The sequence below is a fragment of the Aegilops tauschii genome, chromosome 6 (genome assembly GCF_002575655.3).
Source record: "Aegilops tauschii subsp. strangulata cultivar AL8/78 chromosome 6, Aet v6.0, whole genome shotgun sequence".
In the NCBI taxonomy this organism is placed as follows: Eukaryota; Viridiplantae; Streptophyta; class Magnoliopsida; order Poales; family Poaceae; genus Aegilops; species Aegilops tauschii.
Genome location: NC_053040.3, coordinates 344,332,296 through 344,354,619, shown reverse-complemented (window position 1 = coordinate 344,354,619; position 22,324 = coordinate 344,332,296). Strand labels below are relative to the sequence as shown.

General features: G+C 46.4%; 1 protein-coding gene and 1 pseudogene across 1 annotated transcript; one reads left to right on the top strand and one right to left on the bottom strand.

Moving 5' to 3' along the window:
- Positions 1-11,312: 11,312 nt before the first annotated feature.
- Positions 11,313-13,589, bottom strand: LOC109740636 (cytochrome P450 86A2). Its single transcript, XM_020299691.4, has one exon. The coding sequence runs from the start codon at positions 13,383-13,385 to the stop codon at positions 11,760-11,762; it is 1,626 nt and encodes a 541-aa protein (XP_020155280.1). The 5' UTR covers positions 13,386-13,589; the 3' UTR covers positions 11,313-11,759.
- Positions 13,590-18,866: 5,277 nt separating this feature from the next.
- LOC120965864 (uncharacterized) lies at positions 18,867-21,471 on the top strand (annotated as a pseudogene).
- Positions 21,472-22,324: the final 853 nt, after the last annotated feature.

Sequence of the window (22,324 nt, the reverse complement as noted above, 5' to 3'; positions counted from 1 at the left end):
GGAGTCATCTAGCAACGAGAGAGAGGGGAGTGCATCTACATACCCTTGTAGATCGCGCGCGGAAGCGTTCAAGAGAACGGGGTTGATGGAGTCGTACTCGTCGTGATCCAAATCACCGATGATCCTAGCGCCGAACGGACGGCACCTCCGCGTTCAACACACGTACGGAGCGGGGACGTCTCCTCCTTCTTGATCCAGCAAGGGGGGAGGAGAAGTTGATGGAGATCCAGCAGCACGACGGCGTGGTGGTGGAAGTAGCGGGATCCCGGTAGGGCTTCGCCAAGCGCAAGCGGGGAGGAAGAGGTGTCACGGGAGGGAGGGAGGCGCCAGGGCTTGGGGTGCTGCTCCCATGAGCCTCCCCACTATATATAGGGGTGGAGGGGGCTGGTTTCTTGCCCTCCAAGTCCATTGGGGCGTTGGCAAAGGTGGGGGAAAGAAATCCCATCATTTCCCTTCCCCACCGATTGTTATCCCCCTTTTTAGGGATCTTGATCTTATCCCTTCGGGATATGATCTTATTCCTTCTAAGGTGGGATCTTGGTGCGCCTTGACCAGGGGTGTGGGGCCTTGCCCCCACTACCCACGTTCATGTGGGTCCCCCCATGCAGGTGGGACCCACTTCGGAACCTTCTAGAACCTTCCCGGTACACTACCGAAAAATCCCGAACATTTTCCGGTGGCCAAAATAGGACTTCCCATATATAAATCTTTAACTCCGGACCATTCCGGAACTCCTCGTGACGTCCGGGATCTCATCCGGGACTCCGAACAACTTTCGGTTAACCACATACTAATATCTCTACAACTCTAGCGTCACCGAACCTTAAGTGTGTAGACCCTACGGGTTCGGGAGACATGCAGACATGACCGAGACGACTCTCTGGTCAATAACCAACAGCGGGATCTGGATACCCATGTTGGCTCCCACATGTTCCACGATGATCTCATCGGATGAACCACGATGTCGAGGATTCAATCAATCCCGTATACAATTCCCTTTCTCAATCGGTACGTTACTTGCCCGAGATTCGATCGTCGGTATCCCAATACCTTGTTCAATCTCGTTACCGGCAAGTCACTTTACTCGTACCGTAACGCATGATCCCGTGGCTAACTCCTTAGTCACATTGAGCTCATTATGATGATGCATTACCGAGTGGGCCCAGAGATACCTCTCCGTCATACGGAGTGACAAATCCCAGTCTCGATTCGTGCCAACCCAACAGACACTTTCGGAGATACCTGTAGTGCACCTTTATAGCCACCCAGTTACGTTGTGACGTTTGGTACACCCAAAGCATTCCTACGGTATCCGGGAGTTGCACAATCTCATGGTCTAAGGAAATGATACTTGACATTAGAAAAGCTCTAGCAAACGAACTACACGATCTTGTGCTATGCTTAGGATTGGGTCTTGTCCATCACATCATTCTCCTAATGATGTGATCCCGTTATCAATGACATCCAATGTCCATGGTCAGGAAACCATAACCATCTATTGAACAACGAGCTAGTCAACTGGAGGCTTACTAGGGACATGTTGTGGTCTATGTATTCACACATGTATTACGGTTTCCAGTTAATACAATTATAGCATGAACAACAGACAATTATCATGAACAAGGAAATACAATAATAACCATTTTATTATTGCCTCTAGGGCATATTTCCAACAAAAATTTGGAATTATTCCGAGTTCGTTTGGACTTTCTTATACATTAATTGAATTTCTGGTCATTTAATATGCATAATTCAAACTTGAACTACAAGCACTGCTCCAATGCACCAAAGTTGGTTGAAAAATCACATGTGTGTACTTGAATTTCTAGGTCCCATGCAAGAAATGGGAATGAAATTCAAACATCTGGGCGTCGTGGCTCCGCCGGAAAGATTGAAAAACTTGGTTTTTTAATTCATGTAAATCCAAAACACGCCTGAAAATCATGAAACTTGGCATGGTGTCATGACATGGCACCAACATGCCGCGGTAATTTTTTTGGCCGAATTGGGACAAGCTTTTGTATAAGCTTCTTGCAAACCGGAGCTTCTCTCTAGAAGGCTCGTGGTTCCGAGAGGAACGTGTCACCTCCGTGTGCGAAACGACATACGTACACTGCCTTCTCCCGCCTTAATTTTTTACACAGGCAGATTAGACCAAATAGAAGTATCGTGCTAAATTTTGGAATTATTCCGGGTTCGTTTGGCCTTTTTTATACATTAATTGAATTTCTGGTGATTTAATGTGCATAATTCTAATTTGAACTACAAGCACATACTCCAGTGCACCAAAGTTGGTTGAAAAATCACATGTGTGTCCTTTGGTGAATTTCTAGGTCCCATGCAAGAAATGGGAATGAAATTCAAACATCTGGGCATCGTGGCTCGGCTGGAAAGATTGAGAAACTTGGTTTTTTAATTCCTGTAAATCCAAAACACGCCTGAAAATCATGAAACTTGGCATGGTGTCATGACATGGCACCAACATGCTGCGGTATTTTTTTTGGCCGAATTGGGAAAAGCTTTGGTATAAGTTTCTTGCAAACCGGAGTTTCTCTTAAGAAGGCTCGTGGTTCTGAGAGGGAACGTCTCAACTCCGTGTGCGAACGACATACGTACACTGCCTTCTTTCGCCTTAATTTTTTACACAGGCAGATTAGACCAAATAGAAGTATCATGCTAAATTTTGGAATTATTCCGGGTTTGTTTGGCCTTTTTATACATTAACTGAATTTCTGGGCATTTAATGTGCATAATTCAAATTTGAACTACAAGCACATGCTCCAGTGCACCAAAGTTGGTTGAAAAATTACATGTGTGTCCTTGGGTGAATTTATAGGTCCCATGCAAGAAATGGTAATGAAATTTAAACATCTGGGCGTCGTGGCTCGGCCTGAAAGATTGAGAAACTTAGTTTTTTAATTCCTGTAAATCAAAAACACGCCTGAAAATCATGAAACTTGGCATGGTGTCATGACATGGCACCAACATGCTATGGTAATTTTTCTGTCCGATTTGCGAAGGCGCACACATTAACAATCAACAAAGTCATTTTGGAACAAGTGATGTCACGTTACAAATCAGAAACACAACTATTATTGAAACCATGGGCGTTCTACTTACCAATTACGTGCCGCCATGCGTCCCCTTTTTTATTGGCTAGGAGGTGCCGTGCGGGGTAGCTATTTGAGTACGGGAGGTGTGCGATCAGACCCCTGCGTGTGCTCATCGGGAGGAGAGCCCTTTGACCTCTATCCGCCGCGCACCTCCCTCCCAACGTCTCCATTAATGGCATCTGAGCCCCTGTTTCACGGCGTGGCTATGTCTCACTGAACTGAGATTTAAGAGAGAAAAATGAAAATCTGAAAAGAAAGTTGTGCACGGATCTTGATGTAAGATCTGACGGACCTATATAGAATCGACTGCGACTTATAACAAGCATGATGAATATAAGGACGATGACAGTGGATAATAATTGTCTTACATATTTAGGAACATAATTAAAAGAAGCCACATGCAGCAACGCCCGAACTACACAAGGGCAAAAGAAGAAGGAAGACAACGATCTGGCTTGTTGATCTCTACTTTCTTGATGCGTTGCTGCAGGCCGCGGGAACTAGTCTCGGCGGTGAGCGGCGATGGGCTCTTTGCTGTCCTCAATATGCTGCTTGAGAGCATCCACGGATTCCTCCACCAGCCTTTTGCGCTTCATGCGCAGCACGGCATTTGCGTCCATAAGTTTCTCGACGATGACGCTGGTCCTCTTCAACAAGGCAGTGATCTCCTCCTGCTGCTCCGCACTTCGGACGATCTTCGCCCTCAACAGGTCGCGCTCGCCCTGGAGCTTCTCATTGCTCTCCCTTAGTTTTCGGATGACGCCGGTAGCCTATTCAAACGAGGCTTTCATGTCGTCCTGCAACCTCGCCCAGCCGGAGATCTGATCCATCTGGCTATGGACGATCGCATGCATGCGCCTGTAAGAGTCCTCGCTTGCCCGCGAGACATTTTCCCAGGCCGCTGCGGCGCGGGAGGACATCTTTGCTGCTTCTGCGGCGCGGCCGCACCAGTCTACTGCATCGACGGCGCGGCGGGACCTCCGTGCTGCTTCGGCGGCGCGGCGGGACATGTCGGCTACTTTCGCGGTGAGGCGGGACATCTCTCGTGCTTCCGCTTCCATGCTCGCCTCTTCCTGGTGGCAATCTGTCGACCCAGAACTCACGCTGGCCATGGCAGACGCAAGAGAACGATGATGAATGACTTGTTTGTTTTTGTGGATGAGGAGTTGAGGAGGAATGTGCAGTCATCTTGGAGTAGTAGTATTTATAACCGAGTACTAATACGCTCCTAAGTGGGAAACCGTTTAGGTTTTAATCGGTGTGAACAGGTTTGCAATTTGGAATGTGACGGGACGCAGGCTCAAAATTTATTGACGGTTTTATAATTTCTAAGTGCGGCACTATTCCCGAACGACGTAACGTGGGCACGCTTTCTCGGCCGCGTACGTGGCGTTTGCACCATAGGGTGCATCACAATAGGTAATGTCAGCACACGTCTTGTTCCAAGAATCGTGCGCGCTCGTTATTACCATCGCGCATGCTTTTTTTAATTAGAATGTGTGCTCGTCTATTGCACACACGTTGATTTGTCTAACTTTTTTTGTTTGTTGTGGCTAATCGCAAACAGTTCATCCGTGTAAAGTGTATGCCATCAATCGCACACACCTTTGATCTGGCTGACCGTTTCTGTTATGTTGCCTAATCGCAAACAGTTAATCCTTCTGAAGCGTATGCCCTCAATCGCACACACCTTTATCTAACTGCCCTTTTCTGTTGTTCCGCCTCACCACAAACAGTTAATCTGATTGACTGTATGCCGTATATCACACACGCCTTCATCTGGCTGCCCGTTTCTGTTCTTCTTCCTCATCGTAAATAGTTCATTGAGCTGAACCGTATGCCCTGCATCGCACACACAACTAAAATCTGAACCATGTTTGATGCATCCATCATCGAAACGTTTTGCACCCTTTTTGATGGTTTTTTACACCACCGTTTGCGATTATTGCATCACACACAGTTTTGTTGAAGGGTCTCAGATTGTAGTGTCGCGTTAGCAGCATCCTGCAGTAGTGAACATAGCATTGGTCAATAATGCAATTCATGAAGGAATTAATAAGGCAAGAGAAGATTCACATGCAAATACAATATCTTGGACACCTTTTATGATTGTGGGCCCCCACTAAATATCTTATGCCAAACTATTGACGTTGGACAAGGAAGACAGCGTAATGATTTATGTTTGTTCATATTCACATAGAAGTTATATTATTATAGATCCTTCAACATGTGGTGCTTGCTCAATATCTTTGCTGGCCAAAAATCCGCACTAAGTAGAGATACTACTTATGCATGCAAAACCCTTAAACCCAAATTCATATTTTGAGAGTCCACCATACCTACCTATGGATTGAGTAAGGTCCTTCAAGTAAGTTGTCAACGGTGCAAAAAGGCAATAAAAATTGCATCTAAATGTGTTTGATCGTAAGGGAAAATAAGCGTTGTACGAATTTGTGATGGCAAAGTAATAAAAGCGACGGACTGCATAATAAAGGTTGCTATCATAAGGGGCAATATAATGTGACGTTCTTTTGCATTAAGAGATTGTGCATACAAAACCAAAAAGCGCATGACAACCTTTGCTTCCCTCTGCGAAGGGCCTATTTTTTACATTTATGTATTTACTTTTTATGCAAGAGTCAAAGTATTCTTCTTTATTCCTTTTTATTTTTCTCTTTGGCAAGCATCATGTGGTGGGGAAAGATCTAGGCACATATATCCAGTTGGATATGAGTGAGCATGAGTTATTATTGTTGACATCACCCTTGAGATGAATAAGTTGGGAGGCGAAACTATAAGCCCCTATCTTTCTATGTGTCCGGTTGAAACCTTTTGCTCATATATATGTTGTGAGTGTTAGCAATCATGGAAGATTAAATGATGGTTGAGTATGTGGACTTGCTAAAAAGGCTCCGATATGAGACCCTTCCTGAAAATATGATCAATTGTAGTTGCAAAGTTGACTGAGAACATAGTTTGTTGGTTTTTAATAAAGTTTATGCTTTTTACTTTGATGTTGTGATGAATTGTTACTTGTTCATGATAAGTTATATGATAAAGCTTTATGATAAAAAAATTTGTTGTTACAATAATTTGCATGATGCTACTATGTCCGTATTTTGTTTTTTCGGCACCTCTCTCTCTAAACATGTGCACATGATTTTCGATATCGGCTTTCGCTTGAGGACAAGCGAGGTCTAAGCTTGGGGGAGTTGATACGTCCATTTTGTATCATGTTTCCTACTATTACTTATAATATTTGTATGCATAATAACACTTTATGGAGTAATTCTAATGCATTTCCTCTCATAATATGCAAGGTTTACACAAAGAGGGAGAATGCCGGCAGCTAGAATTCTGGACCTGAAAAAGCTATGTCAGAGATACCTATTCTGCACATCTCCAAATGTGCTGAAATTTTATGAAGAATTATTTTGGAATATATAATAAATATTGGAGAAAAAAATACCAGAGGGGGGCTGCCAGGTGCCCACAAGACACCAGCCCCCCCAAGCGCGCCCTGGTGGGTGGTGGGCAGCCCAGCCCACCTCCGGTGCCCATCTTCTGGTGCATGAGGTCTTTTGACCTAGAAAAAAATAAAGAGAGGACTTTCGGGACAGAGCGTCGCCGTCTCGAGGCGGAACTTGGGCAGGAGCACTTTTTCCCTCCGGCAGAGCGATTTCGCCGGGGGAACTTCCCTCCCGGAGGGTGAAATCGAAGCCATCGTCATCACCAACAACCCTCTCATCTTTGGGAGGCCAATCTTCATCAACATCTTCAACAGCACCATCTCATATCAAACCGTAGTTCATCTCTTGTGTTCAATCTTTGTACTAGAACCTCAGATTGGTACCTGTGGGTGACTAGTAGTGTTGATTACATCTTATAGTTGATGTTATATGGTTTATTTGGTGGAAGATTATATGTTCAGATCCATTATGCTATTTAATATCCCTTTGATCTTGAGCATGCATTTTATTTGTGAGTAGTTACCTTTGTTCTTGAGGCCACAGGAGAAGTCATGTTGCAAGTAATCATGTGAATTTGATATGTGTTCGATATTTTGATGATATGTATGTTGTGATTCCCTTAGTGGTGTTATGTGAACGTCGACTACATGACACTTCATCATCTTTGGGCCTAAGGGAATGTACTATGGAGTAGTAATTAGATGATGGGTTGCTAGAGTGACAGAAGCTATGTTCCTATAATACCTATTTCGTAAGGGACTGATTTGGATCCATATGTTTAATGCTATGGTTAGATTTTATCTTAATACTTCTTTCGTAGTTGTGGATGCTTGCGAGGGGGTTAATCATAAGTGGGAGGCTTGTTCAAGTAAGAACAGCACCCAAGCACCGGTCCACGCACATATCAAATTATCAAAGTAGCGAACGCGAATCAAACCAACATGATGAAAGTGACAAGATGAAATTCCCGTGTGCCCTCAAGAATGCTTTGCTTATTATAGGAGACCGTTCCAGCCCATCCTTCACTACGAAAAGGATTAGTCTACCTTGCTACACTTTATTTACCATTACTTATCTGTTACAAATTATCTTATTATCAAACTACTTGCTACCTATAATTTCAGTGCTTGCAGAAATTACCTTAATGAAAACCGCTTGTCATTTCCTTCTGCTCCTCGTTGGGTTCAACACTCTTACTTATCAAAAGGACTACGATTGATCCCCTATACTTGTGGGTCATCAATGCTGGATAGCGGTCGATGTGTGGAGTAATAGTAGTAGATGCAGAATCGTTTCGGTCTACTTATCACGGAAGTGATGCCTATATTCATGATCATTGCCTTGGATATTGTCATAACTATGCGCTTTTGGTCAACAGTAATTTGTTTACCCACCGTATGCTTTCTTCAAGAGAGAAGCCTCCGGTGAAACCTATGGCCTCGGGTCTATTTTTATCATATTATTTTCAGATCTATAAAACCAAAAACCCAAATATACCTTGCTGCAATTTATTTATCTTTACTTTATTTTACACTTTTACTTATCTTTTACATCAATCTCTATCAGATCTCACCCTTGCTAGTGACCGTGAAGAGATTGACAACCCCTTTTTCGCGTTGTGTGCAAGTGTTTGTTAGTTTGTGCAGGTGCATCTATTGGGGACTTGTGTGTTCCTCCTACTGGATTGATACCTTGGTTCTTAACTAAGAGAAATACTTATCTCTACTTTGTTGCATCACCCTTTCCTCTTCAAGGGAAAAATCAACACAAGCTCAAGAAGTAGCAAGCACCATGATGTTCATATAGAGAGTCTCCATGATTTGTCACTTTCATATATTAGTGGTAATTTTACATTATAGAACTTGGCTTGTATATTTCGATCATGGGCTTTCTCAAATGCCCGAGGTCTTCATGAGCAAGTAAATTGGATGCACACCCACTTAGTTTCTATAGTGAACTTTCATACACTTATAGCTCTAGTGCATCTGTTGCATGACAATCCCTATTCCTTGCATTGATATCGATTGATGGGCCTCTCCATTGCCATTGATCCGCCGAGTTGATGCGATCTTTTCTTCCTTTTGACTTTCCTTATTGATCTCTACCACCGCATTCTATTTCACCAATAGTGTTATGTCCATGGCTCACGCTCATGTATTGAGTGAAGTTGAAAATGCTGAAGCACGTGAAAAAGTATGATACAATTGCTTGGTTTGGCACCGGTATATCGATGATTGCCGGAGATTCCTCTACCAGAACGCGATGATTTTTTACAGGGTCAATATACACTCAATTCCGCATAATTCCACCGAACCAATCGTGAAAGCGACGCTCGGGGAGGCGGGGACGGAGAAAGCAAATATGTTGTCGAAAAAGTCTTGCATGGTCGCATGAGGGCAATGTTGACGTTGAGCCCCCGAGCTCCATGGATAGTTTTTTCCATGACCTCGGTTGAGATCAAGGTTGATGTTGATGAAGGCACCTGTCTCATCTTGATGATCCGACATGGGGTGTAATCCTCAGCCTAGCCGAGGTGACGAGTCGACCCAGCGACGAAGATGCCAACATCAATGATGAAGCTCGATTTCAGCGCGTAGATCGCGTCAAAACCGATCTGAATTCCCATCGCACTATGGTGACTATGAGCAGGGACCTATATAGGTCAGAGTCGATTCCGGCATATCTGAAGGTAGGGGTCCTCATCTAGGCGTCTTGGAACGATGGCAACATGGACACATAGATTTTACCCAGGTTCGGGCTATCTAAAAGAGATAATACCCTACGTCCTGCTTTCGATTGTATTGATACGGGGTATAGTACACGGTACATGTATCTACCACAAGATTGTTGTGTAAGATTCTAATGAATATGAGATGAACTATTGACTAGCCTAACCTCGGTTTATATAATGCACCAGAGGCCTAGGATTTAGAGAAATTCTCGTCTTGTGCGCCAAGTCTTGTAGTATCTTCCTTACATACACCATGGCTGCCCGATATGGCCCGTTAGTGACCGTCATGGGATCCTCGGCCCGACCCACCTGGTCGGGAGTCGATGTGGTGAGTACCCCTAATCCAGGACTCCATCAGCGACGACCTGGTGCGACCAGACCAGCTGGGCGTGGCCAGACCTGGGTGGGCGCTTCACCGGCCGGGTACACCCACAAAAAACCGATTGAAGTTCGAGAAACATCAGAAACCAAACCAACAAATTGAAATATCACCGACGCGGCTTGCCAAATCAACACCAAATTGGGGTGGACAGTAAAATTGGGGGCAATTTGTGTCGGAGGGGGGTGGAAGGGGCAAAATGCGAAAGTAATCTTTAAATTATGGGCCACCACTTGATCGAATGTCAACTTGGGGGTAAAATCTATCAAACGCGTATATTTTGGGGGCAAAAAATAGAATTGACTCATCTCTTGAAGAAGGAAGGTATGGATAGGACACGTTATGGATTTATTGTCCACGAGCTTCTCACGGGACAATGAAATACTTGCATTACTCATGTTCGACGACATGACAATCTTGTTTTTTTTTCACAATCTTGTTAGTTATTGTTTGGCAAGTTATGGTAGAGCTAATGGCCGAACTGTTGTATGACTGGGTTTTGGACCGGACAAAGTTGTTTTTCTAACACGGTACAGACGCAAGCGCTTATATACACGTGTATACACTCACCCCTATGAACGCGCGCACACACACCCTACCCCTATGAGCACCTCTGAAAGACTGAGCCGGCATATCATCTTGAAATTTACGAAGTCACCGTAAGCACCTCGTCGTCGACGGAAACGTCTCCCCCAACTGAATGCGCATCGCCGAAAATCTTGAAATAAATACAGGAATAAATGCGAGCACCAGGACTTGAACCCTGATGGACCGGACAAAGTTGTTGAACAATGTAATCTGGAGGGTACCATGGCTTCTTGAGTAATACGAAGTATTTCCCACAAAAGAAAATGTTTTTTTAGGGGGCAGTGAGCGGATTAAAGTTTATCGAAGGGTCATTTAGTAAAAAAAAATACTGATACCGTTGTGGGAAATAATTCTGTCGATCAAATCAAGTCATAAAGACACTCTGAACATAAGGTAGCTAGAGGTAGATTAAAATCGTTGCATCAAACGAACCAACCATGCCAACAAACACTCGTCTAAATCGTACCGCGTCAACTTCAGTTCCTTTTTTTCTCGTATCGCGCGATCCTTACAGGGTGGGAACATCGCTGTCGTAACAACGACAATTAGAGAGAGTGCATGAGGACGAGCCTGCAGGCCAGAGAGAACAGCTGCCAAATATGTACATGTTGATGTTGGGAGCCATCCACATCAAACTTTTACGCACCTGAGATTCTTGGTTGCTATCCTTCACCAGATCGGACGGCGCGCGCAAGAAACCTCATCAAGGCACCGATACATGCATGCACGAGAGTGAATGTCATCGTCATGCAGATCGGGCACCAAGCTTAGCTAGCTAGAGAAGCTAGAAACGTACGGCAGCGAATCAGGCCCCTAAAGAAGAAACTTGTCATGGATGAACATGATGTCAAAGAAGCAACGGAACTACTTCACGGACGATCTTTTGCTGAACGATACATGCACGATAGCTAATCCAAGGGCCTAGGGCTGTCCAGGCTTGCCAATGGATGGTCCCTGAAGTAGCGTCGTGCACATTTCGGCTAGCAAGTGTCGTCTGCGTAGCACTGCTCTAGAATAGAATAGTACACGGCTTCGAAAAATCATCTTCAAAAATAGAATAGAATAGAATAGCCTAGTTGGCTATGATCTGGTCACCAACACCGAGCTACTGCAAACAAATCTGAATTACTAATTACTCCTCTCTCTTTCCCGTGGCTACAATCACAAATATTGCTCACTCTGTTTCTGTTATTTTTTGTTTTCCTCCTTGGTCTCCCATGCACCCGTGCTCCGAGCAGACGCAAATCAGATCAGATCCCCGGCTGGCTAGATCTTGTGTTGTGATCTGCAAAGTTTCCCTGTTTCTCCTATCCGGGTCGTAAATTCTGGAAAGGAGTGGCTTCAATGTTGTCACCAAACCCATCATCAATTTTACTTACGGTCTTGCACTGCTGCCCTATCTACACATTCAATGTCCGGCGTCCCTTCAACAGCTAGCACGCACGAATCATGCATGGCGCGTGCCGGTGCCAGGTCTTCTACGCGCACGGCGCTGTGGCACTTGCTGCGGCGGCGGTGGCGGCGCCGGCGTCCAGGCCGCAGGGCTCGTCGAGGACGGGGGCGAGGTCGCGCGGACGTACCTCCATCCGTAGCCCGCCCTTCATGAAGAGCGTGAGCGACATCTTCTGCTCCACGCGGTGGCCCGGCGCCACGGTCAGGCGGTGCCGGAGCAGCACGCTCCCGGCGATGTTCTTCATCTGCAGGTAGGCTAGGTCCTTGCCCAGGCACACCCTCGGCCCGGCGTTGAACGCCACGAACTTGTACGAGTCGTGCTGCTCGAACTTGGTGCCGTCGGCCGACAGCCATCGCTCCGGCCGGAACTCGAGGCAGTCCTCCCCCCACACCCCCTTCATGCGCCCCGCCGAGTATATGGAGTAGGTGACCGACGACCCGGCCGGCACGAAGGTGCCGTCGGGGAGGTAGTCGTCCGCGACGACGTGCTTGGAGTCCTCGGGGACGGAGGGGTAGAGGCGGAGGGTCTCCGACAGCGCCGCCTTGAGGTAGACCAGGCGGTCGAGCTCCTCGAAGGTGAAGGGCTCCGCCAGCCACAATGCCGGGTCATGGGCGCCCCGTGACGCGGCGAGAACGGAGCAGAGCTCGCGCACGATCTTGCGCTCCACCGCAGGGTGGGTGGACACGAGCCAGAAGAACCAGGAGAGCGCCACGGAGGAGGTGTCGCGGCCGGCGAGGATGAAGTTGAGCGCCACGTGCTGGAGCGACTCGTCCGAGTAGGAACCCTTCCGCATGAACCGGGAGAGCAGGTCGTCGTGCGTCGCCGCCGTGTCGCATTTGCCGTTGCCGGCGGCGAGCTCGAGCTTGCGCTTCTTGATGACGGCGGCGAGGTACTGGTCGACGTGGGCCATGCTGCTGGTCAGCGTGGTCTCCATGCCGAGGCCCAGCCACTTTTTGCAGCGCCACAGGAACTCCGGGAAGATGAAGCGGTTGAGCGTGGCCTCGGTGGCGCGGTCGAACGCGGAGGCGAACTCGTTCTCCGGCAGGCCCTGGGCGAGCGTCTCCGGGTCCTTGCCGAAGGCCAGGCCGCAGATGTTGTCGAAGGTGAGGCGGAGGAGGAGGTCCTGGAGATCCACCTGCGCCTTGCCCTTGGCCGCGTCGGCCAGGATGGGCAGGAGGCGGCCGTGGATGGAGCGCGAGACCCAGCGGGACATGGCCGTCCGGAGCGTGCGGGTGGTGAACTCGAGCGCGGCCGTCTTGCGCTGCGCGAGCCAGGTGTCGCCGTCGGAATTGAAGATGCCGTCGCCGAGCAGGTCCCGGAAGACGCCGTGCCAGAAGGGGCCCTTGGGGTAGTTGTCGAAGCGCGCCTTCAGGACGTGCTCCAGGTTGCGCGGGTCGCAGGTGACGGTGACCAGGCCGCCGCGGCGCGCCACCCCGGGCACGGCGAAGATGCAGGTCTGGTACGTGCCGCCCGCGCGGCGCAGGTTGCCGGCGATCCACTCGTGCATGTCCTCGGCGTGCTGCACCAGGCCCGGCAGGCTGCCGAGCACGGGCCAAACCCGCGGCCCGCGCAGCCCGCGGGACATCCGCCAGAACCACGCCATGTACGCGGCCACCGCCGACACCACCACCGCCCACGTCCCCACCTCCATTGCCGGCCTCCCTGAAGCAAGCTCTGCGAGTGTACGTACGCGCGTACGTGCGTGCGTGTATGTACCCCGCTGGCTAGCGAGCTGGGTAGAGTGGATCCAAGGGGTGGATCGCCGAGTTAAGGTGCTGGCTGGGCTGGGCTGGGCGTAATAAGTGACTCCACATGGAGCAAGCGATCGAGGAGGATGGCAGGGGGGGACTAGGGTTTTATAGAAGTGGTGGGTTATCGATGGGAGCAGTGCAGTGTTGAGAGTTGGTTGAGATGGCTGGCAATTTATTGGTAGCCTGCCAGCGCGTCTCGCTGTAGATGCATGCAGTACTACGTACTAGTACGATCTACAGCAGGATACCTGCATATACGTACGTCTCGATTCTACTCGCAAGGCGAGGGAGCGAGCCAGCCTTGAGTTTTTCTTTTCTTTTCATTTCTTTGCGTGTGTGTGTAGTGACCGGGCGGGCTCTGGACCGATGAACAAACGAAGAAACGGGGCGGGAGGTGGTGGCCCATAAATTGCCGCCGGGGGTCGTTGGGACGGGCGGTCGACCCAGCGACCAGGGCGCGCCCAACTGGCCCAAGCAAAGGAGAAACCAACTGGTCAGCCAAGCCAATCACCCGGCTTCGATCGATCGATCGCCTAGCTACCCAACGGTGGAGGGAGGGAGCCCATTGAATGCATTGAAGGGAGGGTGGAGGGTGGTGGTGTGGAGACGCTTAAATGGAGATCCAACCGTCCGTCCGTCCATCATCAACCCACCATCACCATGCACCCTTCCCTTCCCTTCCCTTCCCTGTACAGCACTGTACGTACCAACGAGCCGGTGCTGCCTTGTGCATGGGTGGAGTGCAGTGCAGCTGTGCATGCAGGGACACGAAGCGGAAACAATAACGCCGCGGCGACTCCGGCCAGCTCCAGCCGGCCTCCTTGAAGGAGCGATGTCGGCGTGCGGCCTGGCAGCGCCATGTGCGGTGCGGCTAAGCTCTGGCGATTACTAGTTAATTGGGGCTTGCTTGCTACGTCTTGGTTGGGAGAGACACGACTCCATGTCACACGGATTACAGGCCAAAGCTTGTTCTGTTAGTTGGGACGGTGTTTGGGACCGTTGGGTCAACCAACTCCATCTACTGCTAGTCTGCTACTGCCCCAAGTAGATGCGAGTTCTCAACTTTCATCCCAGGGAAACGTGACTTGTCCATGTCGCTCCGGGCGCAGTGTTTGCTTTCGCACGGGTGCCCGGGTTGACGACATGCACGTCTTTTGCTACTGCCAGTTGTTTTTCACAGGACGAGACATCTGTTGCTCGATTGGCAGCAAATAAACCAACCATGGTACGTACTACTAGCTCTATTCAGGGTGGTGCGCATGCAAACAGTGACACGTCCTTTCAACACATTAATCCAGCAACCAACAAGGGGAGCTAGCTAACCACTGGTATAGATGCTTAAAAGGGCGGTTTAGCTAGATGTCAGTCGAGTCGAAATGATACCTGGGTCAGACAATTTCAGATGAAGGAAACAACAAGGAGCAGCCGTCGGCTCACCAGTGAAGCAACAGCCTCTGGGTCTATCTTAGGGTGGCCGACTCGTCGGGTGTCTATCTTGAGGGTGGAGGGAGGGGGTGCGGGTTCGACAGGAAAATCTGGAGGTTGGTCGAGATTAGAGGGATGACCGGGGGGTAGCGTAAGCGCGGCGGTGGGCGGTGATTGGGGAAGGGTGAGGCGACGAGGCAGGCGCGGGGGCGCCGCCGGCCGTCGGCGGGTGGTATGTTGAGCGGTTCAGAGAAGAAAATGAACAGGAGGTCGAGCAAGGTTAAAGAAAGCAATCTGACCATTCATTTTGCACCTAACGGCTTAACCAAATCAACTGGCAAAAAAAAATAGTCAACCCACAACTAGTCAGTCCCTTTAAAAGGTGCTACTCTCAATTCTCAAACGGTAAAATCAGAACCACATGCCCCTTTAATTCTCTTTAAAAAATAGACCCTTTTGCGGTTCAAGCAAAAGTTGTTGTCTAGGAGCATCAATAGTGTTTGGAGGCAAACCCGTCTCTAAGATTGGCCCGCGCACTTCTTTTTCAATAATAACAAAATTTTATTAATTGTAAATAACGTTTACATCGTCAATAAGAAGAGATACAATCTCATCCAAGGGTTCCTCAAACCAATCCCTTGTCGCTGAAATTTTTGTTAACCTAGCAAGTTTATGGGCAACCTTACTCGTTTCACTATTACAGTGTTCAAAACTAGCAAGAGAAAAATCACAAGGCAAAAAATAACAGTCATCGAAAAACTGCAGCCGCCACTCCCGCAGACGGTCCTCCATTCTTCATTGACTTCCATATTATCCGAATTAACAATAAGGCGATTGCAACCCGCCTTTTTGTGTAAAAGATATGATTGGCCCCTCGAACTTACCTCTATGCTAGCTGAAAATTCTATAGTGTAAGGAGGTTATAAGAGCTTATAACATGGAGCCCACAAGAAATAAATAAAGGGCAAGCTCATGTGCATGGCTCTCTTCTCTAGTACCCTAAGTCTTTTTACTCCGCATGTAACATTTGTCTGAAGTCAAACTTAAAAAAAATTGACCAACTTTATGGAAAGAAATATCAACATTTACAATACAAAATCAATATCATTAGATGCTTCATGAAATTAATGTCCATGCCGTATAACTTTAGTATTGTTGATGTTGATATTTTTTCCTATAAATATGGTCAGACGAATCTCTAATAAGTATTCTCTTCGTTTCTTTTTAGTTTGCATGTGAAATTTGTCTAAACTCAACTTCGTAAAGTTTGACCAACTTTATAGGAAAATATCAAGATTTATAATATTAAATCAATATAATTAAATGCATCATGAAACTAATTTTCTAAGAATTGGAACCTACGAATGCACTTGTCAGAAAATCGATTGAGACTTGAGAAAATCTCAATCAACTTACAGATGGATGACCCTATTTTTACTTTATTTTCCTATGTCGCTTTATATGTCATTTTTATTGGCTTTTGCTTGTATGCTTATATCCAATCCTTTCTTGTATTATAGGCAACCGACGTTTTTCTTTTTTATTTCATATCCACTACTGTTAGTGTTTTTCTACCGGCAGTATCATTGGGGCTCAATGATTTGTTAGGTAGAAAGGGAAATCAGTGGACCGATACGGCTAAGCGTGGAGGCGACATATTTTATCCAGGTTCGGGCCCTCCGGGAGGAGATAACATCTTACTCCTGCTTATGTTATTGAGATTATCTTTCGGGGGGAGGCCTCGCCGGAGGTTGGACATTCCCCGATGAGATCTAGCTTACTAGGGTACTTGGCTCACCTTACTAAAATGTAAAAGCAGTATAAAAAGTGTTGGCTCAAATTTTAGAAAATGATTCTACCATTCAAAAAAACATATGAACATTTCAAAAATGTTCACTAATTTCAAAAATATGTACGTAGCATTTTAAAAGAAAATGTCATACAATGTAAAAATGATGTTCGTGTAATTAAAAAATGTACCATTCAAATAAATGTAAAACATGTTCACGCGTGCCAAATAAATGTTTGTGACATTTTTAGAAAATGTTTATTCGATGTAAGAGAAGTTTCATAGTACAAAAATATATTTCAATGTGTATTTGAAAATATTTTTAACACAACACATATTCAGAAAAATGTTCAAATCAAATATTAATCATGTATTTGGTTAAATAAAATGTTCCTATCGTATACGAAAATGTACAATCCATATGAAAATATAGACATGGGTTAGAAAAATAAAAATAATAATAAAACATAGAAAACATTGAAAACCGAGAAAAGAAACAAAGAAACCCAAAGAAAACTGAAAAATAAACAAAGAAAGTCAAAGAAAAAAGCGAAAATAGAAGAAAAAGAGGAAGACCGCAGAAAAAACCGATGCAAAACCGCTCCTCAACACGTTCCTTTCTGGGCCAAACCACAAGCAGTGAGTGGATCTGGCGCTATAGGCGAGACACATTAGCAATCGCTGCGGGCGACATATAGCTCTGGCGGGAAGCAGCATCTAGTTTCTCTGTTAAAATGCATGTGCATTCACCTAAAAATGGTGTTTCTACTTAGGAAATTGGTTATAATGTATGTGCATTCACCTCAAAATGTCCTTATTTTTACATGCCTGAGAGCATTTACAGGCGAAGCCACTAAATCCAACCTCTCAAATGCTTGCAGACGCATTCAGACACGTCCGCGGGCACTGACCAGGCACTCCTCATTTTGGTGCATCTGCATCCGTGTATCTCAAATCCGGTCCCTCATATCCATGGAAGACCTACACGTATGACAATAAACATACGTACATCAATGAACTAGCTCAGACATAATTTAAGCATAAATGACTATCGAACAACCAAAATATGCAGTTTCAGTCGGACAGTACGTAAACATACGATAAAAAAACTAAATTAAACGGGGGAGGGCGGAGTAAAACACTATTTCCTCACCCCCTTCCCCTTGCAGAGGGCGCATCGGACGAGGACACGATGAGCGCGTCCTCAGGATAGACCAGCGCCGGCGCAATTGACCGGCGCCTCACTGACGCGTCGCCATCGGCGGCGCCAGGTGTATTCATGTGAATACCCAAGATTTAGCCTAAAAATAATAATATATGTCTTATTTAGCAGCCCACAAGCCACAAGCCCACAGCGGCACAACCCATCGGGCGGAAGCTACCGCGCGTGCGCAGTCGTTCCCCAGCCCCCGACTCGTTCAACCCGAGTCGGCCGTTCCCCAAGCCCCCACTCGGCCGTTCCCCAAGCACCCAACCTAACCTAGCGCCTGCTGCTGCGGCGGCGGCGGCGGCGAGTAGCGGCCAGTACCGACCGCATGCAGTAGCGCGGCAAGCGGAGCCGCTGAACGGGCGACCTGCGGACCAGGTTCTATTCTCCTCTTCTCCTAGTCAGTGCTGCTCCTAGTTCTAGTGTTTCAAAATTCAGATTCAGTCAGCTCATGAGTAGGTTCTGCTTTTCTTTTTTCCTCGAATCGAGTAGTTTCTGCTCTTGAACTGAACTAATGAGTCGAGGATGGGAGCAGCTGGATGGGAGATGTTTTCTAGTGCATACATGTTCCCGGTTACTGTTTCGTTGCTACACAACTATTCTGAATCATATTTCACATGGTGTATCATTAGCACAGTTAGCGTGACTGCCGGTTTAAAATGCAAATAACTTTACTAAGCTAGTAAGCTGGCTCTGGGATAAATTTTGTCTAAAGTGGCTTTGTTATATTTCCATAGCACGAAAAATAAGACTGACACCAGAAATACACAATACATAGTTCTTACTTGCATATTTGTAGTTTGGTGGAACAACCAGGTTGCTATTTGCTAGTACATGTATGCACTAGAACGACAGGTTGCTATTTGCTAGTACATGTATGCACCTGAACCAGTTTGCTAGAACGACCAACTTAGTAGATTACTAGATTGCTGATCTATTTTTTCTGATCTTGTATCACAGATGAAGAAGAAGGGTGTTAGCATTGTTGCATTGTGGGAAAGAGCTTCCAAGGCAAATAAAAGAACTTCGACATCTACACCAAATCCTCCTGATGTTGAAGTTCAGAGCAGTATCATTCCTCCTACTATTGAGAGCAATCTGCAACTGGCACTTGTGCAAGCACATGAACCTGATGATGGACACACAGAACCTGAGAGTGCAGCTGGCTCCCCAACCCAATTGTAGAAGATGATGAAGCAAATGATGAAGTTCAGTTTGAAGTAGATTTGGAAGCACTTGAGTCTGATCCTGGGAAACGGATGCCCATCTCTAGGTACAATGTCAATGACCAGGATAAAGTTAGAAGGAGATACATCGAGTTGGGGGCATGTCAACCAAAGAAACATAATTTTGAGTATAGAGATATAAGTGGATTACAGCGTCGCTTTTCTCCTTCTTGGTTTAAGGATTACAAGTGGCTTGAGTATAGTGTGGACAAAGAAGCCGCTTTCTGCTTCGTTTGCTTTTTGTTCAAGGATAAAAAAAGATGTCCCGGTGGAGATGATTTTGTGAAGAAGGGATTTAATAACTGGAACATGAAGTCGAGATTGAAGAAACATGAAGGTGAGGTTTGTAGTGCTCATGCTGAAGCTCAAGAGAAGTAAGATAGGTTCACTACACCACAAACATCAATTCGGGAGTCTATTGCTTCAAACACCTCACAATACAAGGCTTTGTACAAACAACGTTTGACATGGACACTCAAGTGTGTGAGATTTTTGTTGCGCCAAGGCTTCGCATTTAGAGGACATGATGAAAGTGAAGACTCACTAAATAAAGGAAATTTCCTTGAGCTTCTAAATTGGCTAGCAGGAAATTTTGAAGAGGTTGACAGGGTTGTTCTCAAGAATGCTCCACGGAACTGCAGGATGACTCACCATGATATACAGCAAGAGGTGATAAAATGTTGTGCACAAGAGACTACTAAACTAGTCATTGAGGAACTTGATGGTGGTCATTTTGCAATACTTGCAGATGAGTCTAGTGATGTTTATCAGAATGAACAGTTGGCTGTTTGCTTGCGTTATGTTGATAAGAAAGGAAGGGCGGTTGTAAGATTTCTTGGTCTTGCTCACGTTGAAGATACTACCTCTTTGACACTAAAAGCTGCAATTCAGAAAATGCTTATGGACTACAATTTGACCTTTGCAATGGTTCGTGGGCAAGGATATGATGGAGCTAGTAACATGAGAGGTAATGCTAATGGCCTGAAAAAACTGATTATGGATGAGTCCCCTTCTGCCTACTATGTTCATTGTTTTGCCCATCAACTACAGTTAACTCTTTGTTGCTGTTGCTAAGGAGAGTGGTGATTGTACTTGGTTCTTTCAGCAGCTTGCACACTTGTTAAATGCTCTTGGCATGTCTTGTAAAAATATGAGAATGCTTCGGATAGCTCAGGCTTAAGAACTCATTGATGCATTGGAATTGGAAGAAGTAGAAACAGGGAGTGGGCTGAATCAGGAAATGGGTTTGGGAAGGCCATGTGATACACGTTGGAGCTCTCACTTCAAAACTGTGAACCGTGTCATCTCTATGTATGGTACACTACGACGAGTCCTTCGCAAGATTGGAGATGAGTACCATGGTGCGGAGGCACAAGCAGCTCTATCCATAGAGAAAATATTTCGATCATTTGAGTTTGTTTTCATGGCACACTTGATGCCAGAAATATTTGGATACACAGATGAGTTGTGTAGAGCTTTGCAAAAGCAAGACGAAGATATTGTTCATGCTATTGAGCTTGTTGGTGACACAAAGTATTACTTGGAGGCTTTGAGGACCGATGCTGGATGGGATGATTTTCTCACAAAGGTCACATCTTTTTGTACAAAGCATAAGATCAAAGTTGTTGATATGGAGGGTCCTTACTTTTCCGTTGGCCGGCCTAGAAGGGGTTTATGTAATGGTGTGAGCAATTACCACCGCTTCAAGGTTGATATGTTTGTGGGTGTCATTGATAGGCAAATCAGTGAGCTGAATGGCAGATTCGATGAGGTAAACACGGAGCTACTTTCTTGCATGGCAGCATTCTGTCCACTTCATCTATTTGCTGCTTATGACCAAGAGAAGTTGGTTAGGCTTGCTACAAAGTTTTATGCTTCTGATTTTACAAGTGATGAACTGGCAAGACTTCCATGGCAACTAAACATGTATGTTACTAATGTGCGTAGAGATGAAAGGTTTCAAAATCTAAAAAATCTGTGTCAGCTTTCAGTTATGCTTGCTGAGACAAACAAGCATGAACAATATCATATTGTTTACAAGCTTCTTAAGTTGGTATTGATTCTGCCAGTAGCTACTGCTAGTGTTGAAAGGGTATTCTCTTCAATGAGCTATGTGAATAATAAGCTAAGGAACAAAATTTGTGATGAATATTTGAACAATTGCTTGGTTACATTTGTTGAGAGAGAATTTTTCGATCAAGTGAAGGATGAAGATGTCATCAATCTCTTCCAAAAAGGCGACCGCAAAGTTATATTGTAAGAAGGATATCATCACTTTATCAATCAAAAGGTACTTATGTATTCATGTTGTTATGGTCAGATACATTGAAATATTGCTATTGCCGTTATGCTAGTGTTGTTTTGTTCATATATTGCTAGTGTTGTGTTGTTTGGTTCATATACTAAATTTTTTGGATGAATACCCAGCCTTCATTTCCTGGCGCCGCCACTGCGCGTCGCCCACCGCCGTTCGCGTCGTAAGGCCTGCGTCTCCGACTCGGGCTTGCTCAACCGGCCCGGCACCGGCGAGGGCACAAGCACCCAACGGTGCCCGCGGACGCCCTCCGGAGGTTGATTGGATGTGGTGGCAGGGGGACATCGTAGCTGGAGTGGGGCGGAGCGGGCGGCGCCCGCACCAGTGTTGCACACCGGACGGGAGGGTGCGGCAACATCACCCACACCGCGACATCGGGCAAAAGGAGACGTGTCGCTCTGTGAGCTGCCGCCCTGATCTAGACGCGAGCGGTGCGAAGCGATGTGGAAGCGACCACATCGATGTTGCTTTCATCGCCGCCTAAGTCAAAGCTGCCGCAGTCATCCGCCATGGATCAGAAACGGAGAGGACACGACGGATTGGGAAGAGGAGTGGACACAGAGAGTGGAGTGGACTAAGCGGACTGTGGTCTAGGGTTTCACCGGAGAGGATATTTGTGGCGGTGGGCCGGGCTGACATGGAGGGGGCGCCAGGGCCGCCCCATATCCACCCTACATTTGGGCTGGATATGAGGGGTGTCGGACAGCTCGGGCTTTTGAGGCCGGGTTGAGGCGTCCGGGTGGGGTCGTTTGTTTACCAGTCTATGACCAGGTGTTTGAGGCGGTTTTCAGTGAAGGAAATATGCCCTAGAGGCAATAATAAATTTGTTATTTTATATTTCCTTATATCATGATAAATGTTTATTATTCATGCTAGAA

Excerpts from the sequence above, each read along its gene's own strand:
- LOC109740636 (XM_020299691.4), bottom strand. The coding sequence starts at position 13,385 with ATGGAGGTGGGGACGTGGGCGGTGGTGGTGTCGGCGGTGGCCGCGTAC.